This window comes from Coturnix japonica, chromosome 21 (assembly GCF_054131305.1).
Source record: "Coturnix japonica strain WE chromosome 21, WE-NBRP24, whole genome shotgun sequence".
In the NCBI taxonomy this organism is placed as follows: domain Eukaryota; kingdom Metazoa; phylum Chordata; class Aves; order Galliformes; family Phasianidae; genus Coturnix; species Coturnix japonica.
Window position 1 is genome coordinate 4,272,279 of NC_140683.1, and position 18,617 is coordinate 4,290,895.

General features: G+C 41.5%; 1 protein-coding gene across 6 annotated transcripts in view; it reads left to right on the forward strand.

Annotated features, from left to right (window-relative positions):
• TTLL11 (tubulin tyrosine ligase like 11) overlaps window positions 1-18,617 on the forward strand; it is a 46,258-nt gene that overhangs the window by 17,847 nt on the left and 9,794 nt on the right. For 2 of the 6 annotated variants that reach the window (XR_001558665.3, XR_004309129.2), the window contains exons 7-9: window positions 8,019-8,276; window positions 10,213-10,319; window positions 14,136-15,269. Coding sequence is in view for 3 of the 6 variants with exons in the window: in XM_015878992.3 (XP_015734478.2) it covers window positions 8,019-8,276; window positions 10,213-10,319; window positions 14,136-14,458 (688 nt within the window). In the remaining 3 variants the exon portion in view is untranslated. Of the gene's footprint in view, window positions 1-5,880; window positions 5,969-8,018; window positions 8,277-10,212; window positions 10,320-14,135; window positions 18,379-18,617 lie in introns of those variants that run through there. The other 4 variants (XM_015878992.3, XM_015878995.3, XR_014936156.1 and 1 more) reach the window with 4 other exon arrangements.

Below are 18,617 nucleotides of genomic sequence, written 5' to 3' on the forward strand. Positions count from 1 at the left end.
TAAGATTTGTTTCCAACACTGTGGAATTAATTGGTCCAAAATGCAATATATTTTTGCAGTAATTGGAACGCTGCAGTGCCTTTAGCTCTGGTGTGAACCTCACTCTGTTTTTATGTTATTAAACTGCAAATGGAGGCCATTGTGTCCAATTAGACTTGAATGGTAATGTTTTTAGATGTAGCTTATCTAATTGCTTTGTTATTGACATGTTGTTTTTTTTTTTTTTTCTCTCTAAATATTCTAGTGTGGAAATAGAGGAAGGTTTGAAAAGGAGCTAAGCAATGTGACCTGCCAAGAGTGTTTCCATAGACATTGGAACTTTCCAAGCACTCTCATATATCAAAATGTGCTGTGGCAATTACATCATAGATATTCTCACAGTATTGCACTTTAAGTTGATTATTAAGGAATCTTTTTGTTTCCTCTCAGTATTCTCAAATGGAAAGAGTGTCTTTGTGATAAGATGCATAGACAAAGCAGGTTCTATCAGAACGTGTCTCATTCCTCTGGTCTCTGTAGTGTGGCCACAAAAGTTGCTGTTGTCTTCAAGGTTTGCCTTCTTGGGAAGAAGGGAGGTCAGGCATAAAGCAGGGTGGCTGTTTAGCGTCCTTCTGCATGGCATGAAAATGAAAGTGGAGGCAGTGAGCCCAAGTAGATCTTTGAATTCAGTTATTTGATTGCATGTGATAAATAAGAAAGGTAATAGAGTCAGACTTAAGGCACGCTGTGTTCTGCATCTCAGACCAGCAGAAATGACTGCTGAAGAGTGCTGTGTTGCCTTCAATGAGGTAAGAAGAAGCCTGGCAGCACGCATTGGAGCTTGGTGGCTGCTGGAAACTGGCTGGGTATGTGACAGCAGCAGTGATATTTTTGGTCTGTGCTCCTTCTTTGACTGAATTCAAAGGAAATAAGCTTCTTTTGTCTCTCTCCCCTCCCCCCAACCCCATAATTGCAAAATAGCAAACAAAAAGTCACAAACATTAACATAAACACTCCAATGCTTCAAAGCCTTACAGGGACCTTTGTTGAATTCCTGTTTGTTGTGTTCAGACACTGCTGATGCCAACCTTCAGCTGAACAAAGGGGAACTCATGGTAAGCACACCCTGAAGTTTGCTCAGATTATGCTGGATAGGATATAAATCAAATAGTAATTTTGATATTATTAATCAAATAAGTGTGTATATAAGTGCTTTGTGGGGTTAGTCCTGTTTCTGAGTGAGAAAGAAAAACTACAGTAAATGTCTGAGCTGTTCACCTTTTCCTTTCATCTCAGAGCTGAACTGTCTTGTGAAAATAACAGAGAGGTCTGTTATATTCTCAGATGTTACTTCTGCCACGCACTGTAGCCTCCAAGGCTGACGTCTCCTTAGCCTGAAAGGGGCAGGTGCTTTTGTGCTGAAGCAGGGCTTATCTGCCAACCAGTTTTCCATACGTGGCTCAGGTTGACAGTTATGTTTCAAGCACGTCAGGAAACGGCTTCAGGAAATGCATCAGCTTTCAGAGTGGAGCACCAGTACTTTTCTTCTGAGTGGAAAACTGTCATTGTTGGGACAGAAAGGTGAAAATTATATATTTTCCTGGTAAAATATTTACTTTTCAAGATCTTTTTTTTTGTTGCAACTATGGGGTAAATGCAAGCATTTAGTTAGCTAGCGTTCATTCTTAAATAGACATGGAATGAAAGATGAAGGAAAAATGAAGATGGTTGCAGGAGCTTTATTATTCTCATCAGCTTCAGGCCATCAGAAAGTTGCTTGTTCTCAGTGCACAAAATGAGTGTGAATATTAGATCATAAACCATATCTGAGAACTGTTCCCTTATTCCCCTGTTTATACTCAAATAATAACAATGTGGGAGTACGAAGCAGGTCTTCAAGGGATGGCAAAATTAAGTGCTTGGGATTTTGGCTTGACTTGAGCACAGGCACTGAGCAGGAAAAATAACATTTTCCCTCTTACAGATATCCTTCAGGTGTCGGTTCTGCAGGATCCTGGTTTTATTACATCAATCATGAGCAGCTTAAGGCTTCCAAAAACATAGTCATAGACAGATGTTGAGCCTGTCTGGGGATTAGAAATATCCTCTTCCATTAAGTATAAATTAACTTAATCACCAGGTATGAAAGATAAGCAGCATAAACATCATTCCCTGAAGCTTTCATTTAAATTAGAATTCTATTTAAAACTAGGCTTGTATTTTCTATGACTTGATCCCCCTTCAAAGAGATTATATCTGCTGTAAATTTTTACAGTGACAGAGTGACAGAAATTAATGTATTGGGGGCAGTGATGTTCTCTATAATTTAACTTCTGCTGCTTGTCGTCTTTTGAAAAGAGGGATGATTGGCTTATTTTTAAATAATAATTGGGCTCTACTCTCTGAAAAAAAAATAAGAAAGCACTAAAACTGCCTGGCACCCATTTGCCACAGAATGAAAGCAAAGCCACGTGACTTAACAGCATCGTAATCAGCAGCAGTGTTATTCTGTGTGTGTAGAATTCACCTGCTTTCATAGGAGGATTACTGCTGATAAAATGCAGCTGTGCTGCCTCTTTCTGCTCCATTGGATGGCAGGGTAAAGCTCCTTTGCTACCTTAGCATAATCGTGGCTGCTTTCTAAGAACAGTTTTCCTATGGGAGGAAATCCCCTGGGGTGTCCAGTTTTGTGTTTAAGGCAGTTATTTATTTATTTTGCCCCTTCTACAGTGACACCCTTAATGGTCTTATTTAATGCTGGTTTCAATATGAGGCATAGAAGTGCTTTAAAAACAAATAACAACCAAATAAACCTATCAGGAGTAATGAAAAAGAAGCCCTTTCTTCAAAGGAAATTAGCAGGGGGTGCTTCTAAACAAAAGCTGCTGATTTCTCACACAACGTGCAGTCAGACCGAAACTCCTTGCTGTCACGTCCTGTGGGTGCCGGTAGTTTCTGTGTTAATAAAAGTAATCGGATTAATTCATAGAAGTCAGTTCATGAGTGGTTGATAATACGGAGGCATTGTTCTGTTGTTTGCTGTTTCCTAAATGATTTGATGCTGTGAATGCACATGCAGGATCATGGTCACACCTACAGCCTCTGGCAGTGGCCATGTCTCAGTTTCTTGGGGGGGGGGGGACCTGTATGCAGCGCTGATAAATGGGTGGATAGATAGACTTGTCATGCAAAGTGTTCTGTGCTTATAACTTTGCTAATGTAGTCCTTGCTCTGAGAGTAGCTGAGCAGAGGGAATTAATTATGGCTTTGGGATCCAGACCATAGTATTTTCCTATATTAGTTAAGCAGTAGTCAGTTGATTTGAAAAGGAAAATTGCTTAGTTTTTACTTCTAACAATGCAATGAATGTAAAATATACTGAGCAGGCATTCTTACTGTTCTAATTCTTACCCAATCTTGTTCTGAACTGGACAACCAAATTTTCTGTGCGAGCATACAAAATATTGTGAATGCTGCAGCCTTTAATTAGTGGTTGCAAATTTGTTTGTCCCTTAGCAACTTGTATTTGCATAAAGATTAAGGCTGGTCAGAGTGAAAGGGATATGACATAGAGAAAACATTAATAAGTTAGTGCTCATACATAAAAGATAAGTAGTCTTGGATGTTGTTTCCATTAAAAATTGCAGTTCTTTTTTAAAGATGCAGTTAATATTTTCTCCACTGTCGATGATTTCTAAAGAAAGGTCTATTGTGAGCTGTGGAATTAGAGAAATTAATGCGTTGAGGTCAGACGTGAGCGTGGAAACGAAGCCTTGCTTTTATTCCATGTGGCACCAGGAGCATTACCTTATATTTGACCTTTCGTTCATTCAGCTTGACTCAGCTGTGTCAGTCAGAACAATTAATTCTGAGGAGCAGCTTTAAATTGCAGGTCTCAGCTCTTTCTTCCTCCCCTTGCTTGTTGGAGAGCACAGGAGGAAGGAGCCAATAGAGAAATTGTCTGCAGGTTTCTCTTCCTAGAGATTTGTTCTGAATTTTGGAGTTTCTTATGCCTTCCCCGCAGCTCCACTGCAGCAGTTGTACATAGGTGCTGTGCAGACCTTTCAGAGGGACCAGGCAAAGCATGCAAACCATGTGCATTGTGCAGGGGCTCCAGATGGAGTCCTGAATGAGGCAGTCTAAGATGCCACTTGGAAGTCATGTTCAGGAGTACAAAGAACTGGATGGTAAATATTACATAGAGGTTTTGTAGTGACATTAAGTTCTAAGAGTAATTCTGCATTTTCTGTTTGACTGGTGAATTAATGATAGAAGTGGACTTAAAAACCCATTAAACCTTTGCTGCTGTAGTACTTGGAACTGTATTTCTGCTCTTTGTAGCTGTACTGGCAGTGCTCAGCTTTGGCTGGCTGACCCTTGAGCAGTTATGTCATCCAGTTTGCCCCTGAGGTGTGTGGATGGCAGATGGCAGCTGAAAGACTGAAGAAAATGTAATGTGCATTGCAAGCAAGTGTAAATCATCATTAAGGCAAAAAAAACCCAACACAAAACGTGTGCTGTTTCCTTGCAAAAATGTGCAGATCACAGTAAAATTCTGCTCTGTAGATACTGAGTCCAGCTGTAATATCGTAGATATTTTACACCTAGCTTGGCAGTTTTGCTTAATTAGTGGAGACCACACAGAGTGCATACAATTATGTTGACTTGACATGCAGAAAATAAACTTCTGTTGGAATACTGTCTGTGGAAGCAGTGGAGGGCTGCACTCTGCATCTGGGCCGAGTAAATGCCTGCTGTGAAGGTGAGTGTGGACAGTGATTCTGAAGGTCACTGTTTTATTAGAAGCACTCCTGAGCAGTGATCCCGTGCTCTGCAGCACTGAAACAGCCTCGCGGTGCTTTTCATTATCCGCTTTCCTGACACCCATATGGGTTCAAAGCTTTTCCTCCAAATTCCTGTGGGTTGCTGTGGCTGACTTTGACGTTCAACTTACTCATATTGTACTGAAGAGAAGCTTTGCTGACTTGCAGAGGAGTGTGAACACTTGGATCAGATACTGAACAGGATGCCTGGTTAGTGCTTGTGGCAGGGACAGAAATGGGAGAAAAGAAACACAGGACAAGAAATGTGGGTTATTACAGGAATATGATGAGATTAAACCCCCTTGTTGTAATGGAAGAAAATAACAAAACAAAAACAATGTGCTGGTAAAAGCCAGTAGTAGATCGCAGAGATTTTCTGATGCTGAAAAATTGGTATTTGCTTAGAAAGTCATTATAATGAAACATAGAGTCTAATTCTGTTTCTGCATGTGTATTTCTCTGCCCTGAATGTCCAGGGATCATGTGCATGCAGGATGCTTTCAGCCCACACAGGGCAAAAGATAACACTGCCAATTTAAATGTCCCAACCAAAAGCTGTTGGCCCACCTCTGTGCTGGAACAAGATGTTTCTTAACAAGCAGCACAGTTAACATTTGTGATTTAGTAGACACAGTGCATTTAAAAGTCTTACACTGGTGTCCCATACCACCTCTCCTATATAATGAGCTGTGCCTGTCTCCAGAGCTGCTCTGGGACTGTGAGGGGGATGAATTCCACAAACATTATTTTGGGAAGTGGGTGGGTTTTTGGTGAGGCTGTGAGTGTGCCTCGATTCCCAGGAGCAGCGCATCTGGGATGGTGGTTACCTTCATGTTTTGTGAGTTCTCTCTGTTGATGCCGAACACTTCTTTTGGAGATGGGATGGAAAAGCAGAAGGCTGGATGAGTCCTCTTCTAAACTGCTGTATTTCCTCAGGTGCTTCAGGGGCTGTCATTGCAGCGGGAATCTGGAGCTGACCTCCCTTCTGTACTGATGTAGCTATTCAGTACTGTAGCTTATTTCGTGCCAAAAAGAACTGAAGTCAGCCCTGAATCATGCTCTGCCAATGAATTTTCAGGTGCATCTCCGATCTCCCAGTCAGAAGTTTCACTGACTTGTTAGAGGGCCCAAACTGAGGTGCATGCGAAGGAAGTCCAGATGTGCAGGTGAGGACTGAGCTGGAGCTGTGCTGCTGGAGCCCCTGAAGCCTCTGCTGAGGGATGGAAGGATGCTCCGTCAGTATTTTCTGTTTAAAAGGAAAATAAAATCTCATCTGCTCTGCCAGTATCTTCTAAAGGAAAGTTTTATATTTTTAACTGAAAACCCCGATTAATGAATAATGTACAATCCAAAATACTCCTGAATTTACCATTAGGAAGCTTTCAGGATTTCTCTGAACAGCAGCGCATGACTGCAGTTCCACAGAGGCTTAATTAAACGAGTTATGTTGCAGACGTAACCTTCTCTCTTACTGAGTACACGGTTCCACATGTGCTCATGGCCTGGTTCAACTGGCTGAAGATATGCATTAAAATTCATCATCAGGCCTAGGATTGGAAATAGTGGCAGCACACTTGTTCTCTTGGCTGAACACTCGCTCACTCTCTGGGCCTGCAGAAGGCACTCGATGCAGTGAAATCACCATCCAGTCACTCACGAGAAGGAATGAAACTAAGCATGTATAATTCTTGTCTTTAGTTAAGCAAATGTTAATGTAACATTACTTTTCTACTTTGCTACTTGCTGCTGTTTGCAGCAGAGGAGTGTTACAGAAGAACCATCTACCTAAACTATTTTTAAAGACTTAGAATTCCTTGTCTTGCTCAAAATGGTCACAATTACAGATTGTGATGACATCTGATGAGAGGTTCCCCAAGCTGGTGCTGTGCCGAGCACAGCATTGTCAGGCATTGGTGAGCTGCTCTGTCTGTAGTGGGAATGTGTAAATTCAAAACTTGGATTGTAAGAGGGTCTGAAACTTGGCTCCAAAAGTGCCTTTTAGAAATTAGGTATCACAATTGAATTCAGACTTTTTTTTTGCAGTTACTAAGTAGTTCTTCCTGTAAGTGGTCTTTACTTTGAAGTATCCTGGACTGGAAGCAGACACAGTGTGTCAGTGGATCAATGTCCTGCCTTCAGGATGGCTGTAAGTGGGCTGAGGAAGTTTGCCTCCAAGTATCAAAGTGGAAAGTACAGCTTTACTGTAGCTTTGGCTCAGTAATTTTTGCAGTGCTGTGGGTGGATAATAACTACATTGCTTGTTATTCTCTGCTCAAAAAGAACTTTATGAAGGACGCTAAATCTGTTCAGGAACACAAAAGATCAATGAAATAAAAGCACTAATTTTTTAGTACCCGGTGTGAGTTACACTTATTGCTGATGATACGTACTTAGAAAAATGATGGGGGAGAAAATGAAAATGTGTGTCTGCTTAGTGGGTGCCAAGTAATTACACCAGCTGTCTGACTTTGGGAATGTAAGCAGTAGCCATCCTTAATTTATCAAGGTGTGTCAGAAGCAGAAGAAATGGAACAACGCATCGTGCTGAATAAACACGTAGCATTAATTTCAGAGCACCGCTATCTCAATCAGCTTTATTTAGGGAATTTGGCAACAATAGTGGAGATGAAATGATGCATTTTGACAGGACTACAGAGGATCTGAAGACAAAATAATGGGATTGCCCCACCATCTTCTGAGAAGTGCCAGTGTGTGGTGATGTGAACCGTGTCGCTTCTGAATGCGCTGTTAGGATTTCTTCTTTGCAAATGTATCTTAATGTGCTTTTTGTTCCTCACTTATCAGGAAATGTAGAAGCTTCTAATCATTGCTGGAAAACAAGTTTAAATAGCACTGGATTATTATAATCTCCAAGCATTTCCCATGAAATGCTCCATGAAATGTCATGAAATGTAATTTTTAATCTAACCTGGTTTGCTGGCTGTAATGGCATGCTGGTATTTCTGGTGGCTCCTTGTCTGTGTGAGACACATTAGCCTCTTACCTTCTGAAAGGCTGAATGTTCTGCTTGTTATTCCTTAGGTACTCCTATCGCATCATTTCTGCTTTAGAGAACTGCAGTATTTATGTAAGATTATAAATTATTGTGAAGTTCCCATTAAAATAATGTTTTGTAATTAAAGAAATGCAGAAATAACACGTTGAATGTTGCATGAATAAGGTTAAGGTAGAATATGGTTATCTTACATGCTACAGGTCTCAGACTTCAGAGCATGTGTCAGAAACAAAGGAGGATCTACTGGGTGCAGGACCAGGAGGTGGAGTGGATTATGATACCAGCAAAAGCACAGAGCCTGGCCTGCCCTCCCTTTGTCTCAAGCAAGTGTTTCCAAAGTACGCCAAGCAGTTTAATTACCTGCGACTTGTGGACAGAGTGGCTGCATTGTTCATCCGATTTCTGGGTGTCAAAGGGACGACAAAACTGGGGCCGACAGGTTTCCGGACATTTATAAGGTTAGTAATGTGCTTTATGTAGGAATGGCATAAAGTGTAATAGAAAAGCTAGAAACTCAAGGTCCTGCTGGGTAGAACTGCTGTCACTGAGCTCTTGCTGGATTAGAGCAGGCCGTAACAGTGGCACACTTTGAGCTGGTAGGTTCAGTGGTGCCTTTTAAAGGAACTTTTCCCCTGAAGTTCACTGAACCACTGAACTTGTAAAACAAAATAAATCCAACGATACCTGACCTATGAAACCATATCTAATAGAAACGTGGATCTTTATCCTACAGCAATCACTGATACTTTGGGAGATACTATTTGCAGTCCTAGTCAACATGTCACATTCTCACAGCCGTATTCCTGAGATTTACTAGAAACATGACAATTGAAATTGGGTCACTGCAGATCTGATTGCTGGCTGTGGGGCATCGCCATCGGCCCCAGGCCAAAGCAGAGGATTTCAAATGCCAGTTACTGATGAGTTGCACACTAAGGATTTACATCATGAAACTGCAACTTGCAATGGCAGGGAGCTCAATATTTTTTTTTCTTCATTTTTGTGGGATTTTTTTCATTCTCTTTTTGAAGGACATATCTGTTCAAGTCATGGAACAAATATCTCATTTTCTGTCTTCCACTGAGAATGGCAAAAGAAATCAGCAGCAGCTGCTGATGTACTCTTAAAAAACAAATCCTCTTTCTATGCAGATGTATTTGGCATTCAGGAATGAACGTAAACGATTTGATTTATACAAATAACAGATATACATCTGTTATATACATATATATACATATATATATATATATATATATACTGAAGGCATCTGCTCTATCGGTGCAGGATGTTCTCTAGTTCTGTATTCTCTGTTGTTTAGTTAAGCCTTAATTTGGCACTTGCCAGATGAGCGCAGTATAAACGCTGTTTTCTTTTAATAATACTAAAATAAATTGTCATATCCCAATGAAATAATAGACTTTGCAGTTTCCTCACGCATGTTAAATTAAACTTTTTAATGCTGGCAACTGTTCTCTTTGCTTGTCCCCAGATGATGCACAGCAACAGCAGTGCTGTCCTCACTGCTCTTTTTGGATTGTGTGATTACATTCCCTCTCATGTTTTCTAGAGTGGAATGGTGTGCAGCTGTGGTTTGCCTGCAGATGTGTGTGGGCAGGTGGTTTCAAAGATCATCTGCCCTCCCTTTCAATAATATCTTCATTCTAGAAAATAACTTAGAAAAATAAGCGATGCTTACAGTTGTTTTTTTTTTTCCTGGCTGGAGCTTTTGGCCAATGCTTTGGCGCATGCACTGGTTCCAGCCGCACTGCCAGGCATCTGGAGGCTGGGGCAGATGGCTCATTCTCATCTACTGATCAACACTTGTGTGGTCTGAGCCCACAGCACAGTGTCACATCTCCCACACGTGCTTATCACCAACTGCCTGAGATCCATCCAGAGATGCTGCTGTTTTCCATACAGTGTTCAGTAATGCATAGAATAGATCTGTGCGGTGTTGAGACAGGAGTTATTCTGACACCAATTAATGTGTAACCTGACCTGTTGCCTTTTGCTATTAGGTATTGATGTGAGATTGAATGTGCAGATGAGATTTAGGTGCCTGCCTCTATCTGGACCGCTCCTGCCTGCAGCAACTTCCTGGCAAATATGGCACTGCCATGATCTGTGCAGGCAGCAGCACAAGTTGCATATGTGAGGTGATCTGCACATGAAAGTTTCAGGACATTTATCTTCAGATGCATAGATTTGATGAATGATAGCTTGGATGGTGTCTGCTGCATGCCTTATATTAGACTAAGCATGTTACAGTGAGCGTACTTAAGACACAGGTAGGATTTTCCCCATTGTCCTCTGTGTTCCTCTTGTGTGGACTTTTATGGCTTGGAAGTTTGGAAATAATCAGACCTTTTGCTTTTTTGTTGTTATTTTTAACAGAAACTGCAAGCTCAGTAACAGCAGTTTTTCAATGGCTTCTGTGGATATCTTATACATTGATATCACAAGAAGGTGGAACAGTGTGGGAATTGATCACAGGGAATCAGGTAATGCTATTTTGTATTTGAAGGCCATGAAAATTGGTGTTTTGTGGGTGGTTTTTTTTTTTTTTGTTTTTTTTTTTTGTAGTTTTGGTAGCTTAAGCACCCCTGAAGCTTTCAGGAAAAATGATGGGAGCAAGGCACAGATACCCAGGGCACGTACAACAGCAACTGTGTACTTGCATGGCAGTTTACCTGTATCTGTAGAATAGATCACTCCTAGATTTCAGTTATTTAGTGGCATAAATCTTCCATAAGCCTTTTTTATGCTTGTAATTTAGTATTCATAACTCTTGTTGCAGAAGAGCATTTAAAAGCATTCCCAGTGGAACTCCTGACTTAATTACAGTGTAAGAAGATACGTCCTCATTGGAGTAGCTTACATGGTCTAGCAAAAAGTCAAACAAAAACCTATAGTAGAGCTAGAAATAAATATGATTAACTTGAGTTTGATTTAATTCTGTCATCCAAACAAACTCTGGGGACACAGCAAACTACCCATATTACTTTCCAGAGAGTTCCCAGTTGCCCAACTACATACTCATTGTTTATCCATTTTCATTGACTTTGTGTTGGCTGAGGGAAGGACAGTAGGTTTCTATATTGAGTCACACGGTACTCACTATTAAATTGGCTCTTATTAAGAATGATTAGAGGTGCTTTTCCCTCCGAGCGCTCCTTATGGCAAATGATGCTTCTGTTTATTCTTATCAGATCATTAGTCACTTTGGTTGCTTTAGAACCTTTTTATATCCACTGTGGATTGTAATATTCAATGTAAGAATATACTCTGTATGGCTATAAGGCTTCTGTAAGAAATCAATCTATTTCACCAGGGATTCTCCTGTCCTGGAACTTCCTTTCAGCTGCTCAGAGTTCATTCTGCAGGAGGTGCCAGGCCCATGCAGCACTGTGAGCCTTCCACTGAGCAACCTCTGAGGGAGATGTGACAGATCAGTGTTTGAACTGCTTACTTCTCTATTAGGAAAACGCATTTAAACTCAAATATATTCCTTGATAACATTAGACAAGAAAGGCAGCTCTGGGATGCTGTTTGCTTAACAGCAGTTAAGAATTCTTTAGTATTTTTAAGCCAAAAGGAAAATGTTTATTAAACTCTGATCTTATTCCCAGCTCCCCTGGTGATTTCCTTTATTACCATCACGTATCTTCTTGGTAATGCAGCTGAGTGGTTAGGAAAATGAATATAAATACCTTCCTGTTGGGTAGTTACACTTAAAATATTGGCTTATTACAGAAAATACCTCGCTATTTAATCGTGCTGGACAGAACATCCCATCCATCTTTTTGACTTCCTTTTAAAAATAAGATTACATTGATTTTTTTTTTTTAATATATTTATGCATAGACATGAATATTGGTTTCATCTCCAAAAAAAGTCCAAACCTTTCATCTCAATCTCTTCTGCACAGGTCTGAAGTTACAAACTATTCCGTTCACCTATATCCAGTGGAGAGCTCATCTGCGTTCACTTCTGGGGCTCATCAGACAGATTTCTCATAAATTCCTTTCAAAGGAAAACAAACTAATTGAAATGTCAGTGGTTTCTATTGTGAGTTTGGCTCCTATCTGCTGCTCACACTAAAGGGCAGGCGTTCTTAGATGTAATTAGTTTCCCCCTGGTGAGAAATGGTTATAATAGGGCTGGATCCGCACTGCTGACCCTTGGGCCCAGAGCTGCCTGTGTGTGCAGGTCAGGGAGATGCTTTCTGATGTCTTTCATCCGCTGAAGTTTAGAAGGGATTTCTTGCAATTAAAACCTCTTCAAACCTAATTTTCATAAAGGTTTGAATACATACCTTAGTCCTAAGTGGCAGCGTGCTATTGCTGCAGCATTAGGGGACTTTAAAGTACTGGATGCTGGAGATAATACCACAAGGCCCCATTTTCTGCTGCTTAATACAAATTGCTTTGTGTGTTTACCTGAGGTTAGTAAAGCCAATTATTTGCTCAAGAGAACAGGTGGTTACGGAACATCAACAAAGGGTTTCTTTTGCTGATTCTTCTATGGGCTTAAGTTGGTAAAGTAAGAATACTTGCTTCATATATATTTCTGAAATAATACTCAGGTGCTGATGTGGTAGACAGTGCCAGGGCAGCACAGCATCACTGCAGGGGTCTAATTTACTCACATCTTCTAAAAGCTTCTGAAACCCCCAGAAGTGGTGCTGCTCATCTGTGATGCCCAGGCTGATGTTGGACATCAGTGTATTTAATCTTTCATCGTCTTATTAAAATGTCAGAAGAGCAAAAAGCTCCCCGAGTTGAGGCTGACTTCAGGTATCTTGCATGTAATAAATCTGTAGGCTTCTTCTGCCAAAACATCAAGAATCTCAGTTTCACAGATGGAGAAGTTTCCAGGTGTGCCCAGCAGTGTCTAGGCACTACTTTTCTACAGATGTGACACCTATGGAAAGTCGAGTATTTGCATTTAGGATTTCTTTGTTGTCCGTGTGGTTAGCTGTTATCATCTCCTTAGCAACACCCCCGCTCTCTTCTGTTGTCTTTGCATTTGGCCTGCTTCCAGCTGTAGCCCACAGAGAACTGTTGCTGTATAACTGCAGCTTCCAGCTTTGTTCATTCTGTGCTTCACACGAGTGTCACTTATGGAGCAGACAGTGTGGGTGTTGCTAAAGGTGCTTCCTCTGCCTGCTGCTCACTGTGACTGATAAAATAATTCACTGAGCTGGCAGCTGCTGCTTTTCGATAACCCAGCAGTTCTCTTGGAAGCTGTTTTACAGCCGAGATCATAAGCGACCCCAGCTGCAGTCTTAGTTGAGAGAAATTATACTTTAGAATGTAATTGTAATGGTTAGAAAAGGTGTCCTTCCTGCAGCATCGATAAACCAATGTTGTTAGAAAAAAAAACCATGCAAAAAACAAACCTCATCCTAAACTGATCTTCTGAAGTGTGTGCTCCAATGGGGAGAGCTGGTTACAGCACAGGGCAGCTATAACAGTTCTGCCAAACCGGCTGTGGTCAGGCGTCTTAATGAAAAGTTAAACTAGCCATTATTTCAAGGTTTTAAGTATAATAATTAGAGTTCATATGCAGCCCTTCTTTCCATTGGCTGTGGTAATTTGTTATTAGCTTGATGTGATCAAATAACACATGAAGAGTTTTGTACTGCAGTGTATGCAGGTTACTCTTGTTTGCGGACGGGCAGAGCAGAGAGTTTGTTATAGCAGCAGAATTTTCTGGCACTGCACCACTTTCCCTTACAATTCAGCAGTTTGTTTTTCATTCAGTTGAAATAAAACTTCTTTGTAGAATGCTTGAGTCTTGATTGACGTGAACCAAGACATCAGGAGATGTCTTTCCACACAGAGGAAAAGGAGATCAACCAAATGTTTTCCTTAAAGCTCAGTACGTTAGCGTGTGTCTGATTTGCCTTCAACTTAATATTTGAGGCAACAGGAATCACAGTTGGTTGTATATCAGTTTAATCACACAGCATCTTGAAACCAGTCTTTGCAGTACCAGTTTGGCTCTGGTCAGGCTGTAAAGACACAAATAGCCTCAGTGAAATAGCTAACTGCAACACAGCCTGGGCATATGCTGTAGTGAGACACTGAATGAGCTCAGGTGTGTTCCATGCAGACAGAACCTTGTCTCTTGGTCTTTGATTTTGTTTTTTTCCTCTAATGAACACTGTACATGGCTGACACTTCAAATATGTTGACTAGCACAACTCTATGTTCATACCTGGCACAAATACGTTTGGCCTTGGTAGCACAGAAATGAGACCTTTTTATGTTTATGTGTATTATGAATCTCCTTTAAAGTCACTTTCCTTGCAGGAATGTGTTTGCAAGCCTTTGTTGAAGCTTTCTTCTTCTTGGCTCAGAAAAAATACAAGTCACTCCCTCTTCATGAGCAGGTGGCGTCATTGATTGACTTCTGTGAGTATCACCTGGCTGCCCTGGATGAGAAGCGCCTGCTTTGTGGCCGAGGGGTTGCAGAGCGCCGAAGTGCAGCAGTTCCTTGTCTGACAGATGGACTTGAGGGTACAGCAGCTCTGCATGCACCGCTCCTAAACCGTACGGCCGCAGCTGGTAAATTTGCAGGTTGTAGAAGTCATCGCTATCCTGGTGCTGTTTCACCAGGAGCAGGGAGAGACTGAGAGAGCTGAGAATGAAGCCCCAGGTATGTAGAAGCTGCAGGATGTGGAAAAGACTCTTTAATTCCTTTTTTTTTCCTATTTATGTTCTTCAACAAGTCAGTTGAAGCCTCCATTCTCAAACACTGATCCTTCCTCACAATGGCCTGCAGTGCATCTCACATGACAAACTGTGCTTTTATTCTGAGTGTGAAGACAAGGAACAAAGACATAGTGGGAAGATAACCAACATCATGGGACTGGGTGCACTGCCTGTGGGGCACGTGCATGTTGAAGGAATTACATGCCTTGAATGAATCATGGATACCAATTAAGGAGCTGCAGTCACAAATTCCAGTGGTGCACTTTTGAGAACAAAAACCTGGGATTACGTTTTTGGTCAGACTTCAGGATTTGATCCTATTATTTCAGTTGCTTGGACTGTGCTTGTTGGTGTCGCTACGGGTTTGCTTGTTGCCTATAGCTATGCACTTACCTTTATAAGTCAATCTTAAACCACTGGAATCATATTTTCACTTCTTCTTTGTACATGTCCTTGCCATGAGAAGTACTGTGAACTTTTAAAAGAAAAATGAGAGAAGTTTGTCCTTTTGCTTCCACAGAAAAAATCAGGTCACAACGATTCACAGGAAAAATCCAACCAACCAAGCTTCATGAAGTAACATTTGTTGACTTCAGTGTCGTTTTTTCTTCAAGTAGTAAGCACTATTGCTGCAGGGAGCCTTACTGCATGAAGGTGTAAGAAGTCGTCCAGGTCCAGAAGTCATCCAGAAGGCCAATCCGGTTACTTTAGGCTAAACTCCTTCTACTCTAGGTTTGCTTATTTTCTTCTTTGCTGTTTGTTATCTTATTTGGACCTGAGTTAACATCTAGAGCAGATTTTTTTTGGACTTTGCACATAATCTTCATTTTTCTTCTATCTACAACTCTGCGACTCAGTGCTATATTATTCAGCAGGATATTTTGTCCAGAATGCTGGACTCCACTGGAGCTCTTTTGGAGGAGTTCTACAGAGTAGTCTTATTTTTCAAGCAATGAACTGTGAGTTGCATCATCACACTCTTCATTGGGGGGCTAAGCAGAGACAGACTGGTTGGAAAGGACACGGATAGCTTGGTACATCAGTGCTGTTCAGTCAATTATTTTTGTTCTGGTCTCATATTTGATGATGATGATGTATAAATCATCCTTTGTTTTAAGGTTAATAATCCGCTCATGTTGTAGTGTTTGCTATACTGTCAGACATGACACCGTTTTCAGAAGGTCCAATGTGTGGCAGTTAGGGTTGGTCTGAGAAAACAACCTGATCTGAATCTACTAGTGGCTGATGCATGAGAAAAGTTGTCTGCCATGAAGGAATCATGTTGTCAGTGTGGAGAAAGTCCTCACATTTAATGTCAAGAATTAAGTGCACACACAACATGGAGTGACTTTTTACTCTGGGAAATGTTTGGGATTTACTTGCCTGGTTTTTAGTTTTAAGCAACATGCTGTTATCCCACGTGGCAATCAGGAGCATGGCAATACAACGCAGAACTCAAGCTTGGCCTGCAAGAACCTGATACTTAGCATGTGTTAATAACAGATGTGGGAGTAGCTGCTTCTCTTTCCCTTCTTTTTCTGTAACACAGTAATAGCAGTAATAGACAGTTTTTGTTCACTGGCTAGACTGTTTGCAATTTTGTGTTGTACATAAGAGGGTGATTGTAAACTAATGCCACTGCCCTCTGCCTTGCTTAAGTTTCATAAGGATTATTGCAGTATGAAGATAAAATGCCAAGCTCTGAGGTCTGGCGGCTGTCAGAACAAACGAAGCTGGAAGGGTCATTTTTTTCACAGTTTGATTGTAATATATGTGACGACATCCCCAAGTTGAAAAATGGTTACTTCTCATTTTGTGACATCTGACATTTGTCTTGCGATTGGCAGCGTGTTACTAGAAAATAGCTTACAGTTCCCCTCATCTTGTGATTGATGTCCTGTAAAGACAGAGTTATAGAAGAACGGGATTTGAAATAGTACAGATGTGAATACTTTTCTTTGGAGCTTTCAAGTAGTGCAATCTGTGCCCTAAAATACCCTCTTCTTGGCTACTGTACCCCAATAACAGTGGATGAAATTAACTATTGTATATAAAGAGCAATGGAGATCTTTATATTCTCTGGATCTCATACAGATTTTCATAACCTGTGCATATTGGGACTGATGCAGTATGCTCTATTTCCTATTTCAGATATGAAGAGCCCTTTGTGGAGTAGATAAAATATTCAATTATCTGCCTCCAGGAACCCAGTGTTCATATATTTATCTAATTGGAAAACTGAATGCCATATTATTGCTGGGGGTGGAGTAAAATAGGAGTGTACTTCAGAGACATCACAACAAAGTCACATTTCTCTTCCCTCCCATCTAATGCAATTTCCTTGCAATATTATTTAGCACCCAAAGCAATTTCACATAGCCCTTAAGTTAGTGGTCTGTGCAAACACAAGAAAATGACCAGCAATACTGAATTCAGAATACTAATGCTAATGCACTGATTATCTGTTAATCCTCAGATAGCTTTCTAGCAGGAAAACAATATAAGAGAGTTAGGCAAGCATTTTTAGTAGTGCTTTTAATATAATCTTTTCAGATAATAATATAGCATTCAGTATTCCATTTATGAGCATATATAAACATTACATACCAGCAAAATCTTTCTTGCTATCAGACGCATTGGGTCTGATATTTCTCACTGGGCATAAATCCAAGTAAAACACCTGAACATCTAAAGCAGATTTGAGGCAAATATGTACAGAACTCCTGTCTAGTCATCTCCCCCCCAGCAGGATTGTCTCTAGCCTGAATGTGCCTACGTTTGTTGGATGGCCCCTTGTTTCACTTTGAGTTATGTGAGTTGTTACTCTGCACAGGGCTCTTGTCGTCTGAGTTGGCAGAAATTTGTCTTCTGCCTCTAACTTGATTTGGCACTTGGAATTGAATTGCCCTCCCTGCCCGGATTGCTTTACTAGCCCTGCGCTCCTAGCAACTTTCTTTCAAAATGAGTTTTGAAGGGGAGGTATTGAGCTAATTGGACACTTAATGCTTGCTCAGGTGTGAACCCGAGTTCACCTGCTTCAGAGTTTGTCTTCCCAGCTGCAGCTCTTCCCCCCCTGCTCTGCAGGTACATCTTCCCCATGCATTACTTTTGTGTTGAAGCCCATCATCAGGTGAGCAGAGCCCCCTTCCAACAAATGGAGGATGCAATGTAGAAACCTGTGTGATGAGGAGGGATCTCATCCTCCTCTGATCTGAGCTTTGCCCAGTTCATTGCAAACAGGGTGCACACTCATGCTCTGAGCTGGAAGGAGCTGGGGCCTCTGCATCTGGCATGGTGTGACAAGGACGTTGCTCCCAGCTGTGTGATGCTGAAGCTGCCGGAGGAGGAGCAGCTGCTGGCTGGGTCCTGCCTGATTCGGATCTCGGCTGCTGCTCCAGCCTGCTGTGACATGAGCTCCAGCTTTCTTGCAACACGTCTTCCATAGTGATGTGGAGCTGTGCCCTGACCAGCTCTGTGCTTGCTCATACTCACAGCCCACCAAGCTTTAGTGAGGCAAGGAGCTTTATGACACCTCCTGCTCAGTGTCACCAACCCAATGACTTCTCATTCCCCTCTGGCTTTTTTGCACATATTTGAAGCAGGACTCTGACCACCTGCACTGCAGTCAGTCATGGTGACAGCACTTTGTTCCTTGCCAGCCCTGTCTGACCTGACTCTGATTTCTGTCTGATGGACAGTGTCTGATGGACAGTTCTCACTGTTGCCTCCTTCCCTCTCATTTGTTTCCTTTTCCATCATGTTTTACTGAGTTTCTTCCTAATTCCACAGTGTTGCTTTTCAGCTTGCCTAATAAAGCGATGGCTCTATTTGCCTGATTCTATTAGTTTATCTTCCTGTGTTGCTCTGTGCTGTTTTCTGGAAGCTGAGTGTCTTCATTCTGAAGGTGAATCTCCTGCTTCATCCCTTTGGGCCATGGCCGTGCATCACTGCGAGCCTTTCCAGCTGCTCGGTAAGACTGATCTCTGCAGCTTTATTAGGTGCACTCATCGCAGCCCAAACACTGATTGTAGCAGCCTCCACTGCTGGTAACGGCTGTGAGCTCACAGCGGCGCTGGGTCC